This window comes from Oryza glaberrima, chromosome 2 (assembly GCF_000147395.1).
Source record: "Oryza glaberrima chromosome 2, OglaRS2, whole genome shotgun sequence".
NCBI classification, from domain to species: Eukaryota; Viridiplantae; Streptophyta; class Magnoliopsida; order Poales; family Poaceae; genus Oryza; species Oryza glaberrima.
The window spans coordinates 22,936,523-22,954,219 of NC_068327.1; the positions used below are offsets into that span (position 1 = coordinate 22,936,523).

General features: G+C 37.2%; 1 protein-coding gene across 1 annotated transcript; it reads left to right on the forward strand.

The window, feature by feature from the left end:
- Positions 1-65: 65 nt before the first annotated feature.
- LOC127764797 (glucose-6-phosphate 1-dehydrogenase, cytoplasmic isoform-like) lies at positions 66-6,483 on the forward strand. Its single transcript, XM_052289713.1, has 16 exons — positions 66-231; positions 1,091-1,309; positions 1,559-1,644; positions 1,793-1,841; positions 1,911-2,097; positions 2,580-2,737; positions 2,814-2,882; positions 3,060-3,118; positions 3,509-3,545; positions 3,882-3,953; positions 4,081-4,228; positions 4,511-4,606; positions 5,499-5,569; positions 5,692-5,807; positions 6,009-6,054; positions 6,138-6,483. Exons 2-16 carry the CDS (start codon positions 1,127-1,129, stop codon positions 6,312-6,314), a joined length of 1,554 nt encoding a protein of 517 aa, XP_052145673.1. The 5' UTR covers positions 66-231; positions 1,091-1,126; the 3' UTR covers positions 6,315-6,483.
- The last annotated feature ends 11,214 nt before the right edge of the window (positions 6,484-17,697 follow it).

The following is a 17,697-nucleotide window of genomic DNA, read 5'->3' on the forward strand; positions in this document are numbered from 1 at the left end:
AGAGAGGCGGCTAAGCGCGGGTCAAAGCTGAGAAGAACGCCGACGAGAGACGAGTCGTCCGCGAGTATAAAAGCGGCGGGGGGAGGAGAGTGGAGGGTGGATGGAAAGCGGGTGTGAGTGAGGAAGATCCCCCTATAAATCGCACCCGGAAAAGATCACCATTCATTGCCCAATTCGCCGTCGTCGTCTTCTTCTTCCACCTCGAGAAGTCAAATCTCGTCGCGACTGCTGGTTAGTCTCCCTCCTCATCCTCCTCATCCACACTGCTTAGATTCCTCTTTGGTGGTTTGGTTTGATCGGTTCCGTAGCAGAGTTCTGCGCGATCGGTTTTTCCATTGCTGATTTCATTTGCCGTGGAAGGGATTGTGCTACGCTGCGGCCTTAGGATCTCATCGCAGCCTTCGCAGGCAAATTCCTCTGTTCTGTGCGCCGTGTTTGTGTTCATGATCTCTGTGTTTATTCTGCGTGTGCTCCTCGATTTCCTGGCGCCCTGATGCGCTTGCTGTATAGGTTCGTTTTAATCATTTGAAGCTCTCGGAACAGAATTTGCTTTGCAAGTTGCAGTTCTAGTTTATTTCGGGATTATTGGGTGGTTGGGCTGTTGTGTGTTCTAGACTTCTAGTGAGTGCGGTAGTTCAGTTGTTGCATGTGTTCCAGTTTACCCGTACAAAATGTAGGGGCACCAAGTTCAATTGATTTACATTGTAGTCTTGCAGATACTTTTTTTTTTACTGTATTAGAATCTCATAGAAGCATTTGACTAGCATAACTACAGTACCTGTTTGTGTTTTATGAGAACTTTGACTATAAGTTGGCAAACAATGGGAATAGTTCTCTGACGTAAGTTCAGGGTAGCTATATTAGTAGTTTAGTACTGATTTCACGAAACCAACTTTAATCCCATTCATTTTGATTTACACTCTGTTGCAAATTGGCTGTTAGGTACTTACAGGTGATTCAGTTCAAGAATCCATCATTCAACCAAGAGACCTTTTTGTTCATATTAGCATAGATTAAAGTTTTTGATAGATTATAAGTTAGTTGTGAATACCTCATATTAGACTAACAGTACTTTTTTTTACATTCTTAGGTTTTGTCTCCAAAGGAAGAGACCATACAGTTCATCATGTCAGGAGGATCTGGTGATTCTTCCCCAGCATCAGGGCGGGCTAGCTTCAGTTCTTTGTCAGATTTGAAGGACCTAGAACTGTCTTCAGAGTCTGGTTGCTTGTCCATTGTGGTCCTAGGTGCTTCTGGAGATCTTGCTAAGAAGAAAACATTCCCAGCGCTGTTTCACCTATTTCAGCAGGTAATTTGATTGTAACTAGTGGCTTCTTACATTGTTTGGTATACTAGCTTCTTCCATAGTTGTCAAACTTCTGAAAGAGTTGGTAGTGAAAAAGAAACAAAATTGATGCATTCGTGATGAGTTATAATTGCTCAGAAATTCTACTGCAGCACTTTATAATGCTATATTGCTATTGCATGCCATGTACATAATGTTTTGTCAGGTTGACACACGTACAAAGTTCTGAACTGTAACCTTTGGTGTTGATAGGGATTTCTACAATCTGGAGAAGTCCATATATTTGGGTATGCAAGATCAAATATTTCGGATGATGGATTAAGAGAACGCATTCGTGGGTAAGAAAGATACATATTAACACCAACATTTACCATAAAATAATTTAATAATTTCATGTAAAAATAAATTCTGTATGAGGAAGTAGTTTCTCTGTTTTTAAGTCTGATGATATACTTGTGTCTAAATAGCATTCTCCCGTTATCGCAGATACCTCAAAGGAGCTTCAGATGAACATATTTCACAATTTTTGCAATTAGTAAGTCACTGATATCATGAATAGCTTCTTTGCATTTAGATTTCGTAACACGTTGAATTTTCCTTGCAGATTAAATATGTTAGTGGTTCCTACAATAGCGGGGAAGGATTTGAATCATTAAATAACGCCATTTCAGAGAATGAAACTTCGAAGAACAACAAACCAGGAAGCTCACGTAGACTATTTTATTTGGCATTGCCTCCATCAGTCTACCCCTCAGTATGCAAAATGATAAGATCATACTGCATGAATCCATGTGAGTACTTCCCCTTTTTTTACGGATTTTGAAAGCTGCTGCACTTCCTTTGGTGTAGTGAAGTTATCCACAACAGAGTTTCAAAATATAGGAAATATATTTGGTTGTATTAAGAATGTAATATCCACTCTTGTTTGTACTATTTTCCTTTTGTCCTCTTTATTTAACTAAGTATTTGCCTTGTGGAACTTTGCTACTATTTTAACTTGCTAAGCATACCAATTCCTAGCAGTCGCCCACTCTTTTCCTGACATTGCTTTTTCATTAAGACTTTTAAAACATAAAATTTTGGTTTTCTGGAAGCAATTTGGGTACAATGAATTTGCTCTTAGTTATTAATTGAGTCATGTGTTGGTTCATAGTAAATTAAAAATCAAATTAATTATTTTTAAGTTTGATTTTTAAAAGTTGTGCTATACTATGTTGTAGTCTCATTTCTTTTATGCTAGTCACCTTCTGTAACTATCATATTGTGCTTTCAGCTTCTCATTCTGGCTGGACAAGGGTTATTGTTGAAAAGCCCTTTGGGAAGGACTTGGAGTCTGCAGAGGAACTCAGTGCCCAACTTGGAGAGCTGTTTAATGAACAACAGCTGTACAGAATTGACCACTATTTAGGAAAAGAATTGGTCCAAAATCTGGTAAGTTGTATGGCTTTAGTCTAGTTAGTTGTATGACATATTCCATGCTACTATAACATATTTCAATCTATTTCAGCTTGTGCTTCGCTTTGCAAACCGTTTGTTCCTACCTCTCTGGAATCGTGATAACATTGCTAATGTACAGGTAATATGCTTTTCTATGTAGTCCTTTGTATTTTTATTTGTCAACTGTAGTTACATCTATGACATCCTCTGTTATTGGTATAAAGTTGAATGGATTAGTTTTGGAAAATCTGGAAAGTTTTATCATTAATCATGGTGCGAACAACATGTGCTTGAACATAATAAATATATGCTGCAGATTGTATTCAGAGAGGACTTTGGGACTGAAGGACGTGGAGGGTACTTTGATCAATATGGGTATGTTGGGAGTAACTTTATTTTGCATGAAAGTTCCTTTTACTGAAAGTATTTTGTTGTAAGCACATATGCTTGTGACTGTGGATATACTATAAAAGTGTAAAATCACTTTGATATATTGTAAATGGTTTATGGTTCCCATAGTTCACATGAAATCATTCGATCATGTACAGCTGTCCATTAGAAAATATACAAATTGCATTTTATTATTTTCTTTTAGGCATTAAACTTCTTTAGTTTTTATGATAATACAGTATTTGCTAGATTTAAAATAAATCAACTGCATTATGGTGTTTATGTTATGAGACAAATAATCACCTAGAGGACCTCCCGTGCATCATTATTCGTCTTCGCTGATGTAAATATTTGACCTCGCTTTTGTTGCTGCAGCATCATTCGCGATATCATTCAGAACCATTTGTTGCAGGTAAATATATTTGTTTTTGGTATGCAGCATAGTTTTCCATGCAGTTTTATGTGCACTTCTTTTTTTGAGGGAAGTTTTATGTGCACTTTCACTTCCCAATGTGAATCTACATTAGCATTTGCTTACTGTGGTCTGTGGGGACTGCTGGACATTTTACTTGACCATTCAGAATGATTGCTGCTTTATTCCATCACCATTCTTATGTTATACCATGAGGTGATGAGGAGGCAGAGCAGCAACCTGTCACGCATTATAATTCCTGAAAAGAGAATATTGCTGTTTTCACTTTCACGAGTTGAGGCCCCCTCTTTGTATTGATTTCGCTCTTGTCTGCAGGTCTTCTGTTTGGTGGCTATGGAAAAGCCTGTCTCTCTTAAGCCTGAGCACATAAGAGATGAAAAAGTCAAGGTTTTTGCTTCTCCTTATACAATTCTACTCTAACTGAAAGTAGGAGACCTGTATGGATCTTTTTTTTTTTTTGTCATCCTTCGTTGCTTACAATACTTCCTTCTGCGTTTTTATACCACAATGTCAGGTTCTTCAGTCAGTGACACCTATAAAGCATGATGAGGTGGTCCTTGGGCAATATGATGGCTACAAGGATGACTCTACGGTACCAGATGACTCCAACACACCTACTTTTGCATCTCTTGTATTGAGGGTAAACAATGAAAGATGGGAAGGTATATGTTACACCTTACAACATACAGATATACAGTATTTTGAAGTCACTTTTAAACCAATATCTGCATTTTCCAACTGAACTGCCTTTTTTCGATACAAGAGTTTCAGCTGTTCTGCATCACTTTGATCAAACATGGGCATTTGGTTCCAAGATTTCCATTTTCCATATGCCTACATTGTCCTAGAAAAAATGAAGCTGCATTGACATCTACTTCTGAGCCTCCAGTTACCATTATCTTATCTTTCAGTGCAGTTAACATAGTAATAATCGTGCGCTGCAGGAGTTCCTTTCATTCTCAAGGCTGGCAAAGCACTGAACAATAGGAAAGCAGAGATACGTGTGCAGTTCAAGGATGCTCCTGGTGACATTTTTAAATGTATGTGCTAAACACCTTCTCGTATCCAAATGTGCTGTGAAACTTGTCATCAAGTCTGATCTTGCAAAAGTCACAACCTATTATAAGAAACTAAATTATTTGATTTAGAATATCTGAATGCTAGTTCAAAACAAACTGAAAAATCTGAATATCTGTGTCAAGAGTTAATGGGTAACGGCAGACAACTCTATTGGAAATATAAGATGTTGCATTATGCAAGCACTAAAGAGAGTACTAAACATTCCTTCTTGATAATACTGAGAAATAATGTAAAAATGTGCCAGTGCTTTGGTATGAAAAAGTTACTTCTTATAATGGGTTATGATGTGACACCTTAGTATAAGCAACACTTCCTTTAGAAAATAGACAAGAATAAGCATGAGATGGTTTGCTACTTTGCTACATTTTAGGATCTAAAATTGTTATAAGCTCCCTACTTTCAGTTTGACCTGAGTACCTTACTAATTGGTTTTTGCTGGGTCACCTTACTAATTGGTTGAGTCACTGTTTCTATGACTTATGTTGACCCTGCTTGTCAGCTTGTTTGTGTTTAATAGATTTGGAAGTGAGCTGTCATTTTCTTATTGGTAATAATACTGTCCAAAAGATCTGGTATGAAGTAAAAACTTGTTCTGTTTAGCTCCTTCAGATAACTAATTATTGTTTTCTATAGGCGCAAGAATCTGGCAGTAAGTTAAAATGTGTGCGTGTGTGGTACCTTTACATGATAACAAAACGTATTTTTGTCTCATGAGCAGACTAGAGAAATTTCACATAACTGTGAATGTAGTTAAACATCCGTAACCTATTTGAATCAATACAGTTCTGTCTGCTATTGTTTTGCTTCTGCCAATGGTGTCTAAAACTCTGTTTTTACTTCACCCTGATAAAGGCAAGAAGCAAGGAAGGAATGAATTCGTTATACGGTTGCAGCCATCGGAAGCCATGTATATGAAATTAACTGTATGTACAACTTCTGTAAACCCACTTATCTGAAGATATGTCAGAATTGTCTATTCATCTTGCCCGAAGAGAACTCCAAAAAAAACTAGTGTTGTCTGAACAAAGTGCATGAACTGTTGCAGGTCAAGAAACCCGGACTAGAAATGGCAACCGAACAAAGTGAGCTGGATCTGTCATATGGGCTACGCTACCAAGACGTGAAGATCCCAGAAGCGTATGAACGCCTCATCCTGGATACGTACGTCTTGTTCCATCCTTCTTCCCCCATTTCTTTCTGCTACACTAATAACTTCTTCACTTGCATTGCGCCTTAGTTCCCAACACATGCCATATCCAAGATGAACTATCCGTGTTGGAAGTAGAGGCCGGGTTTTTAATCTATTATATATATATATATATAAGGGATGAACCATGATATCGTCTTCCATTTTTTTGACAGGATAAGAGGGGATCAGCAGCACTTTGTTCGCCGAGACGAACTGAAGGTTTGTGCTTTGTGTAATTGACGCTGTGTGACTTGCAATTGGCTCGCTTGTGACTGAATACCTGACGCCGTGTTGGTTTTCAGGCTGCATGGGAGATCTTCACTCCGCTGCTGCACGACATCGACGACGGCAAGGTGAAGGCCCTGCCGTACAAGCCGGGAACCCGGGGACCCCCAGAGGCCGACGAGCTGAGCAAGAGGATGGGCTACGTGCAGACCCATGGCTATGTTTGGATACCTCCAACCCTTTCAAAATTCTAGCCGCTAGTATGTACCAATGCAGGCTCTGTTTAGATGCCGGTTTATCAGGTGCTTTGTAATATTTTTTTTAAAAGAAGAGCTACTACTATTTCGCCTGTCTAGAACACTGTAATGTTGGTGATCTTGGAATAAAAAGAAGACTATATATGCTGCAAGTAAGCAAGTTACACATGTTGTAGTTAGAGTTGGATCTGTTATGAGTTTGCCACAAGCAACTATATTATAGGGGCTACTATACCATGGATCTTGTTCAGACAGGATGATATATACAAAGTATCAGACTCTGGTATCCTATATGTACTAGGGGTATCGGCTGGTATCTATCAGGCACCAACTGATGCTCGTCGGCACCAGCTAATTAATACCCATTGATACTTGGTCGGTACTACAGTGATATTAGGTAGGTATCATGTGATACATGTGGGTACAAGGGCTGGTACCACATACTACCACACAAATATTAACTATTTGCCACTTTTACAAGTGGCAATTAAGGATTTGCCATTGGTCCCATATGTCATAGGTATATGAGAGCCCATATGTCATAGATCGCGAGTGGTAAATGTTTAATTACCACATCTTAAAAGTGGTAAATATTTAAATGCCCGATCCCGTCCTGATTATATAGCAATTGGTGCCAAGAATAATATTCTACGTACTGGTAGCACATACAAAAGCCAAAGATAAATAATGTATCTATAAAGGCATCAAATAAGATACTTGTACAATATAAGGTACATAAGGTAGCAGAACCATACATATGTATCGCTTGATAAATCTATTAACTTATTAAACTAATAGAAAAAGGAGCCTCCACATTCGCTCTCACAACCTAGAAATTCTCATATTAATTAGAGAAAAAGAAAAACATAGTATATATAGAAATATAATTTACAAATAGCTAAAATTCAGAATTAATAAAATAGAGAATATTAAAGAGTAGACTAGAGTCCATACCGATATACAATTTAGAACTAATGAAAATTCGGAATTAAAAAAATAAGAAAATTAAAATTAGGTTAGTGTTCATATAGAAATACAATCTAGAAATAAAAAAAATGAAATTAAAAAAAGGAATATTAGAAGACGAGCGTAGAGTCCATATAGGAATACAATTTAGAAATAACTTACATTTGATAATAAAAATAATTAATAACTATCACGTATATACAATACAGCGTGAATGTTACACACATTAGTAGTTTGGTAAAGTTAGTACATAATTAAAAATATGTTGTCACTTTAATATATTTTAATAATAAATTAAGATATATATATATATGCGCTATTATATGAGAAAAATATAATGATGCTAGCCGCGCAATTGCGCGGGCCACCATGCTAGTTGGAAAAAAAGGAAATATCTTAAAAAAAATAAATGAGAAATATCGGTGTCACACAAGTATCATATATTTCTCTTAAAAAATCAAATTGTTTCAACTCATAAATAAGAAATTTAACCAAAAAAAGGAGAAAAATAGGTAAAGATGAGAAAGAACCTATGTCATATGGTTAGCGGCCCCATCATTTGACTTATTTGCAAACGAAAAATCATTTGTGAACAAAACTTTTATATACGTGTTCTTAGTGATCTAAAGCAAAGACTGAAAAATAAACTTTGATGAAAAAACCCTAAAATCAACTCCAAATTTAAAATTTAAAATTTAAAATTTGGCTGATAAACATCAGCATTAGCGAAAAGATGAGGCCGTCGTTGCTCAGCTAGGAAAGCGACGTGAGTTACTTATTATGTCGTGATTTACATGTAGCAAAAACCATTGGCCCACCGAGCGGAAGAACCGTGCGTGACGTGTGACTCGCGTCGAGAAAATAGGAGAAGGCATGCGTCGGGAGCGCTATATATACATGGGATCTTATTGGTATCTAGCATTCCCGGCCGTATATTATACGAAAATCCTGTTGGGCGATCACCCCTCCCCACGTGGCTGGCTTCTTTTTTTGGCACCGCATTACTTTCCTATTTTAGTAAATTTATATATCTAAAATTTATACACCTCAAGTTTACACATCTAAAGTTTATACACCTAAAGATTAGAGACCCAAAATTTATAAGTCAAAAGTTTATATACCCGATTCAAATTTGAATTTGAATTCAAATATTTTTTATATATAGTATTTCTATACATCTAAACTAATGTTTATAGACCCAAAATTTATAAGTCAAAAGTTTATATACCCGATTCAAATTTGAATTTGAATTCAAATATTTTTTATATATAGTATTTCTATACATCTAAAGTTTATAAACCCAAAGTTTATAAGTCAAAAGTTTACATATCCGATTCAAATTTGAATTTGAATTCAAATATTAATTTATAGACCCAAAGTTTATAAATCAAAAGTTTGCATACCCGTTTCAAATTTAAATTTAAATTCAAATACTTTTTATATATAGTATTTCTATACATATCTTTTTTCAACTTGTTTTTTTATTTTTTTTTAAAATTTATGGTGTAGTAGGAAGAGAGGAAGGGGATGAGGAAGGGGAGAGGAGCGTATAGGGGACGGGGATCGATCACTCCAATCGATTGATTGCCTATTAGCGTCCCCCATATTATATCACTGCTTGGAATGGTAGATCACTGAAAGTGAAAGGAAGTTTTTTTTAATTATTTTCTCCCTTTGTTGAAGCAGCTGACTTGGAGTAGCCGACTTTGTTTTCCCTCGTGCGAAATGTGAGAGGAAGCTTTTTTTTTTCTTTACTATTTTTCTCCATTTGTTGAAGCAGATGACTTAAGTACAATAGCGCTCGGGTGAGGACGTCGAAATTTTCCATTATTCACGTGAGAATTGAGAGGCAAAAACAGAACGGCAGTACAAGTCAAACAGCTAGCAACAGATGCTTTCTGTGAAGCTTCCTGCATTGGAGATGATTTTACCGTTGACAGTTCTTCACGACTGTTAGAGCAAGGCTAATAATATAGCCAACAGGTTGGCTATAAGGTTCTTTATAGATTTCTTTCAGCCTACCTATATACTCACTTCATCTACTTTTGATAGTAATATTTCCAAATCTGAAAATTTTATTTTTGATAGACATATTTCAATCCAACAACCTATCCTCTTAATGATTTTCTCGAATTTAATGCGTGACTCCATTCTTCCACACATGATTGGCTACATGGTCATTGAGAAATGTAAATATTAATGGATCGCTTGTTTACGAGGAATGACTAGTAGCATGTTTAAATGGATGATAAGTAGAATTACTTATCCTTGGTTTGTGTGTCAAGATGAAATATGACTATCAAAAATAGATGGAGGGAGTAATAGTTAGCTCTTTATAATTAATATAGGGCACACTTGTCTCTCTCACAGAGTTTCTTGGTTTTTGTATCCAAGCCGGCTGTAAGTTTACAGCCCGCTTCTCCTCTCCCTCCTCTCTTCTTTCTTCCACCTCAGCATTTAGCTGGTTTATAGCCTATTACTATACTTGCTCTTACTCTTAACTACTAGTACGGAGTAGTACCCTTTTGGGGGGTAGAAGTAGGTGGTCAACGACGTAGGACACACTGTCGTCGGCTAGCTAGCCGCCTTTCACTTTCATTCCTAGGCATTCATGGTAAGTTTACCCGTTATTTATTTATTCTGGATTATTAATATTATAATTTTAAAATTAAATTTCATAAAACTATAAATACGTTCGCCAAATTATCTCAAAATTGGTGATGTATCAAAAAACACTACGAATTTAATAACAAATTTATCATAACATTAACTATATGGTCAAAGCAAAGTATCACAAAACTACATATTTTACAATTTAAATCCTTAGCACTAATGTTATGTTTCAATTATAAACATCCAAGTTTTGTGACTAAATTAACTTTAAATATGTAGTTTTATGATAGCTTTGTTATTAAATTTGTAGTTTTACGATACTCCAACTTAAATATGTAGTTATGTGATAAATTTAGTATAAAATCTATAGTTTTGTGATAATTTGATCAAAGTATATACATAGTTTTGTAAAATTTACTCTAAATTTAATATACAGTGAATACAATGATTATTTATTGAATTGTGTGGTTTTGATTAAAAGAACGATCCATCAGTAGAGCATTCACAATATGTCAAAAGGTGAGTAGTAAGGAAGTTTATTATCTTGTTTACCTTTGTGAGATAAGTAGTACTACGTAAAAAGGTAGTAGTATCATCTAGTAGTAACACTAATAACAGACGACAAGCAATAAATAAATATTAATACTCTCCTCTCTCTATCGTCCATTCTTTCTTCTCAATCCAGCCATTTCTCTTAAATGTGAGATATGATACACCTTATCCACACATTATGATAACAAGAATAACTACTACCTGGTTTTGTAGGGTTCACCCTTTATATTGGTGAAGATATGTCAATGATGCCCTTTATATCTTGCTAATTATTATTGATTTTGAATTTCAGAAGTAAATAGATATATAAAATACTAAACTGAAAGTGAAGATAGGTACAACTTTATATTTATTTAATTCTTAATTTTGAAAATAAAATAAAATTCCATGATGTTCTCAATTGTATTTTTTCCGTCTAGATGAATTCCCAATGCAATCTATAATCGTGATGACTAGGGATGAAAACGGAGCGAATACGGACGGATAATGTTTATACCATATTCGTTTTCATATTTTTTACCAGATACGAAAACGAATACGGATAGCTCGAATACGAAAACAAATACGGATTATCTCGAATACGAATAAGAATCGAATATGATCGGACACGAATACGGAAACAAATTTTTCTCGGAACACGAAAACCAACTCAACTTCTAATAGAAACAAATATCAACATATATAATTAGCTCATTTTATATAAAATGAGGTATAATTTATAAATATTTTTTAAAATTTAAATAATATTAATAGTATGGACTAGTGTTAAGAGATAAACTACTATTAAAATCTATAAAGGTATATTGAAGGTTATAGAGTTAAAAAGAAATGGGTATGTCTCACGGGTCCTGCGGATATCCGAATAGCACTGTTCACCGGATATCCGAATTATTATCCGTATCCGACGGAAACCCTGATACCATATTCGTATTCGTATCCGGGAGAAAATATCCGTATTCGTATCCGTATCCGAACTATCCAAGAATTATCCGATCCGAAAGTTATCCGTATCCGTTTTTCTCCGGAGCGGACGGAAACTATCCGCTCCGTTTTCATCCCTAGTGATGACATGATTAACCTAATTAACGGCTTTAATCTGTTTTCAGTATGGGAGTTTTCTTAAAGAGCCTAATTAGTACAGATGTCTTTATTAGAACCACTGCTTTATTAAAACAATATTTCACCCATTTCACTCTTTTTATTAGTATAATTTTGGATAAGCACGAACAAACAATTTTTTATTCAAACTTTTAAAACCATAAGCCACACCCTTACATCCTTCATACTAAAAAAACTAAATCCTTCGTTATATCTGTATACATATTGTACCTAGGTATATAGTTAGGATTAGACTTTTTTTTTCAAAGAACATACAGACTACCTAAGAGCAGATACAATAGTAGGCTATAAGCCAGCTACAAACATATTTTAAGTAGATAAATAAAAAGAGACAAGGGCAGCAGGCTACAGATTTATAGCCAGCTGCAGCACGGACTCCAAGACGCAATGTGTGTATGACAGGTAGAACCAGGTATTAATAGTGTAGTATATAACTATTGTATGAATGAGCTATTAGATTAGTTATAGATGAATTGGAGTTAGTAGTTGGCTATACTATTGAACTTGCTCTAATAATCCACACTGAACAACGAAGTGAGCGCAGCTCCATTGGTTGGGTTCCTTATTGTTGAATGTGTCCAATGGTTTCAAGTTCTAGACTTGGCACGAGTGATCATATTTACAACTAATTATTTTTTTAATGGTAGATGAGACAACAAGATACCGTGATGACTTCCTCATCTCAAGATATACTAGTCCAGTATTTTAGATGTGCTCATAGGGATAGGGTGTATATTTATTCATTCATAGGGTGTGCATTTAAATTGTGTTTTTTTAAAAAGAAATAAGCCACTGAACAGATTGTTTAAGTAGCTTTCTTTAACCTTTATGGATTGGAGTTATAAATAATATAATACTCCCTCCGTTTCAGATTGTAAGACGTTTTGACTTTGGTCAAAGTCAAATTATTTCAAGTTTAACTAAGTTTATAAATAAATATAATTAAATTAGTTTCATCAAATCAATAATTAAATATATTTTTATAATAAATTTGTCTTGGTTGAAAATGTTACTATTTTTTTTCTACAAACTTAATTAAATTTAAAACAGTTTGACTTTAACCAATGTTATAACGTCTCCTGACCTGAAACGGATACCAAAACAAAGAAAATTCGTCGCTGGCTACCTCACCCGGCCATGACCCACATACGCCTCGATCGATCGAAATTCCGATGAAGCTTCTTCCCTTTCATCTCGATGTCCCGGTTTCATCCGCACGTGGTCAGTAATATCGAATTATCGATCATCATCCCGGTCGATAGATCGATAGCAACCGCCGATCAAGGTGGTATAAATTCTATACGGCTCCGCTAGCTAGCTAGCTTGCCTCGAGCTCGCTTCCAAAAATTAATTAAGCACACGATTAATTAAGCAGCTAGACAACCACAGCCGCCGCGGCCGGTGCGTTTTGATATATCCACCGCGCGATGGCTGCCGAGGATAACATCACTGGCAGTGGCAGTGGCAATGGCGGCAGCAGCAACGACGAGGACCATGCGCCACCGCCGCAGCAGCAGCTCGCCGTTGCCCGCGGACGGCGGCGTGCTGAACCGCCGCCGCCGATGCGCCTCTCCGCGCTGTATCTCATGCTGTTCGGGGCGACCGTGATCGTTGGCGCCGCGGGCGGCGGGGCGCCCGTGACGCCGCTGCCACGGCTGTTCGCGGCGCTCGTGGCCTGGCTCGTCGGCTGCCTCTCGCTGCTCGCCCCGCTCCCGCCGCCGTGACAACGTGCCCACACGACCGGCTGGCGCGGGGCGCGGGGTCACGCGTACCAATTAATCGCGTTGGCCATCGATCGGTCGGTCGATCGTTTCCTCGATATACGCACGATCGTTCTAGCCCGCGCGGTGAGGTACCGTACATTTTCCTCATCCTCCCAGGATTGCAGCTCTCGAGTAAGTAATTAATTAAATTAACCCGCTATATATGCCGCGTAAAGGCAGGCGAGAATTTAAAGTTTGTGAAAGAAATAGGTAAGCTAATTGTCTAAAAGAATAGGTTTATGCTCAAAATTTAACTATTTAATTTGCTGGCTTGTCGGGTGTTTTGGGTTAGGCAAACAGGGGGGTAATTCTTAATTTGGACCTGGCAAAGGGCGCCAAATTAACAAGATCACAATTAAGACGGAGAAAGCGTGCTTTAAGTAACTTTACCTAAAAGGAAACCTTTTAAACCCAATAGAGCGCGGGAAGAAGGTGGAGTTGTGGGTTAATGATTCTACCCTTAGAACTTAACACCCACAAAATATGGCTTTATGTGTATCTCTAGTTAGTTAATTAGACAATAGTGATTTTTCTCTACTGTTGTGAAGAGTGGAGTTGTCCTTCCCTTCTCCCATAATAACAAAACCTTAACTATCCCATAACAAAACAGTGTTTTCAGAAAAAATAATAAAAAATAAACCAGAGAGATAAAATGAAACCAATAAAAACAGTGAAAGGGCATGTAGCCTAGTGGTTACAGTTACCTGAGTAGCGCCCTAAGGTCTAGTTCCTAATTAAAAAAAGGCTGCGTATATCCGATTAGGTCGATGTAGAGACAGGGTAAAAATACCTTTATCTATAAAAAAATAAAACCATTTGTACATAGTTCTCCTAACCCCATTACAAAAGCAAGGGCATGGAAAAGAGCTCGTAGGGTATGTGCCATCATTCTTCTCCTGCGTGATAGTTATGAAAAGATTGAACTACGAAATGGGCTAAATTTTATTTTAGTACAATTGCTCCTCTCCATTCTAGTGCCAATCAGAGTTTTCATAGACATGTCTCGTTTTCCTCCTTCCAAAACTGAGGGCTCTTTTGGTGTATTTCTGCGGTGTCCATTGGCTCTTAATTTATTTAAGTATATTCACCGGCATCAACGTTAGTCTGCAGCTATAAAACTCTATATTTAATTACAGAAAAATAAAAGTTGGACCGTACCTTCTTTAGTTTGTTTCTTCAGTTTGATCTTTAAGTTTTATGGATGTAACAAGCAAGTTATTCTATGTATGCCATTAGCAAAAATTAATGGTTTGCTTCTATATATTCTTCAAAAATGGCTTGGGTTGACTTAGCAATACAAGACTACATGGCTTATCGTTATTCTTACAGTGCGATGATCAGTGGCAAAGGCAATGACCAACCACCATGCGCAGTTGCCCAGCACATGATAAGAGGGCGGACATGCTGCATAGTTGTGTTTTGAACGATGCCGGTGGCTTAGCCGTACAGTGGAGTTTGTGCAACTGGATTTTTTATTTTTTAATCCCTTTTTAAAACTTACTTCTATTTTATAAATAGATGTCTCAAAGAACTTATGGTTGAAATGCACCCATTTCTCGGTGATAGGGTCATTGCGCCGATGTTTAGCATCTCGACACCAATAATACTGGTGCCGGAAACCCCCCCCCCCCCTCCCTCTCCCTCCGCCGCGCAACCACTCTAGCTAAGTCACTAATGTGAGAAAGTCGATGTCAATGACACTTACTTTGAGGAGGTCTCCGATGTCAATGACATTGACATCAAGAACCTATTTGTAAGAAAAATCGGTTGATTGTCATTGGCACCGATCCCTGTGACTTAGCTTCAGTTGGGGACGAGGGTGTCATGCCAACGTCGTTGACACTGAGATGTTGGACCTCGATGCCGGGATAACTGGCACCGAGAAAAAGGATTTTTCAGGGTCTAAAAATAATTTTTTAAAGATGACTAAAATGTTAAAAAAAAGATGAAGGTTTGCGCAAGTTCTAAAAGGTTTGCCCAAACATTTGTACTGGATGCGAAACATCCGTGCGCCTCCTTCCGCTCCGCCGGAGCTGATGATGATGATGATGATGACCACGGCCGCTGCTGCTGCCGCTGCCGGCGCCGGAGGAGGATGCGGGTGCAGGTGCGGTACTGGATAAATACCGAAAACTTCGGCGGCAGGGGAGCCTACAAACGATCGGAGCTACTCCCTCCGTCCCAAAATATAATTATTTTTAGCTATAAATCTGAATAAATATGTTCAGATTTATAGCTAAAAGTTATTATATTCTAGGACGGAGATAATATTTCAATATTTCACGATGCTGAGAGCCGCCGCACGGGTTCGACAGGGACGAAGATGGGAAGGCTGTTCCATGATCTCGATCGATCGTCTGTTATGTTGACCGCAAGCACATGTTAAGCGGTCCATGCATCACCAAATCACCTCACGCATGATCCCTTGACCGCTATAGAGGAGGGGGCCTGATGGAAGCGATCAGATCCGGCCCCCCTCCCCATATACCTCCTCCCACTCCTCCCCTTCCTCCTCCTCTTCTTCTCTTCCTACCACAGTACACCACACAAAATTTTTTTAAAAAAACAAAAAATTAGAAAAATTTATGTATAGAAATACTATATATAAAAAAATTGAATTCAAATTCAAATCTGAATCGGGTATGTAAACTTTTGACTTATAAACTTTGGGTCTATAAACTTTAGGTGTATAAACTTTAGATGTATAGAAATACTATATATAGAAAATATTTGAATTCAAATTCAAATTTGAATCGGATATAATTCAAATTCAAATTTGAATCGGGTATATAAACTTTAGGTCTATAAACTTTAGGTGTATAAACTTTAGATGTATAGAAATACTATATATGAAAAATATTTGAATTCAAATTCAAATTTGAATCGGATATTTGAATTCAAATTCTAATTTGAATCGGATATAATTCAAATTCAAATTCAAATTTGAATCGGATATATAAACTTTAGGTGTATAAACTTTAGATGCATAGAAATATTATATATACAAAAATATTTGAATTCAAGAATCGGATATATAAACTTTTGACTTATAAACTTTTGGTCTCTAAACTTTAGATGTGTAAACTCGATATATATAAACTTTAGGTGTATAAATTTACTAAAATAGGAAAGTAATGCGGTGCCAAAAAAGGAAACTAGGTGGTGGAGAGAGGGAGGGGGAGGGGGGGCGAATTGATCGCTACCCCACCCCCAGGCGAGCGATTGCCCTTTAGCATTTTCGTATAGAGGATGGCTATTCGTTGTACGTTTATTCCGGAATGTTCGTCGATGTTAGCAGTTTTACATCAGATGCCCTGTTTATTCCAGCATGTTGTATTATTCTAGAGTTTCAATCTAAAATCCTCTCTTACTGTAAAGTTATAACCCATTAACTCCTAAAACTTGATATGCAAAGATACCACATTATCATCTACTAACAAGATGTCACATCATTATCCACTAACAGTCATTAAATTAAACATCATGCAAACATATTATATTATCTATAATTTTATAATTTATTGAATTTTAGAGCTTTTAAAATACAAGCATATTAAATCACCACATAATTCACATAATATTTCAATATATATCTTTATTATTTTTTATGATATGCTGTGTAGCTATATAGCTCATCCTCAGTTAACGTTATTTCTCTCTTTTCTCATTAAGCCGTATCACATCAATTGTTTTTAGTGCTTAAATGATTAATCTATGGTTCAAATTATCTCTCATTAATCTATGGTTCAAATTATCTCTCTCCTTTTCTTCTATCATTAATTAATCCATATCACCTCAATTATTTTTAGCCTTTAGATGATTAATATACTATCTTAATATTTTTTTCCTTCATAAAGTCATATTCACCTTTGTTTTACATTTAAATCATCAATCTATATATTATTTAAATTTAAATTGTCATAAACCACATTAACTTACATAATCTTATAATCTTATGTTTTCTAGCTATCTTACACTTTTTTTATTTGTTATCATACTAAACTCCCTCAGCAATACGCGGGGTTTCACCTAGTTTCTTAAATCAGTCGATCTGCTCCCGCGCCGCCGACGCCCAATCACCGCATCGGTGGCCCGATGCCCTCCTTAAACCTGTTGCCATCGGCAGCGGCATCTTCGACAGCGGCGACGGGGAAGCAGGTAGGGAGAAGCAGGAGCTCGCCCGCCACCGCCTATGGCAAGGACGCCGTCGAGGTCCGTGAGTGGCGCGGAAAACGGTGGAAACGGTGGCGGGGGCCGCGATGGTGAGGTGTGCATCCAACTCCTCGCGGAGGACGCCGCTCCTTTCTCGCCGGTCGCCGGCCGCCTCCTGCGCATGCGCGCCGCTCCTTTCCTCCCTCCGGCCGGCG

What these genes read in the sequence shown, in the direction of transcription:
- LOC127764797 (XM_052289713.1), top strand. Translation starts at nt 1,127, where the DNA reads ATGTCAGGAGGATCTGGTGATTCTTCCCCAGCATCAGGGCGGGCTAGC. An exon ending in ATCATACTGCATGAATCCAT is followed by an intron (nt 2,098 to 2,579) that starts GTGAGTACTTCC and finishes TTGTGCTTTCAG; the next exon opens with CTTCTCATTCTGGCTGGACA. An exon ending in TTCAGAACCATTTGTTGCAG is followed by an intron (nt 3,546 to 3,881) that starts GTAAATATATTT and finishes TCTTGTCTGCAG; the next exon opens with GTCTTCTGTTTGGTGGCTAT.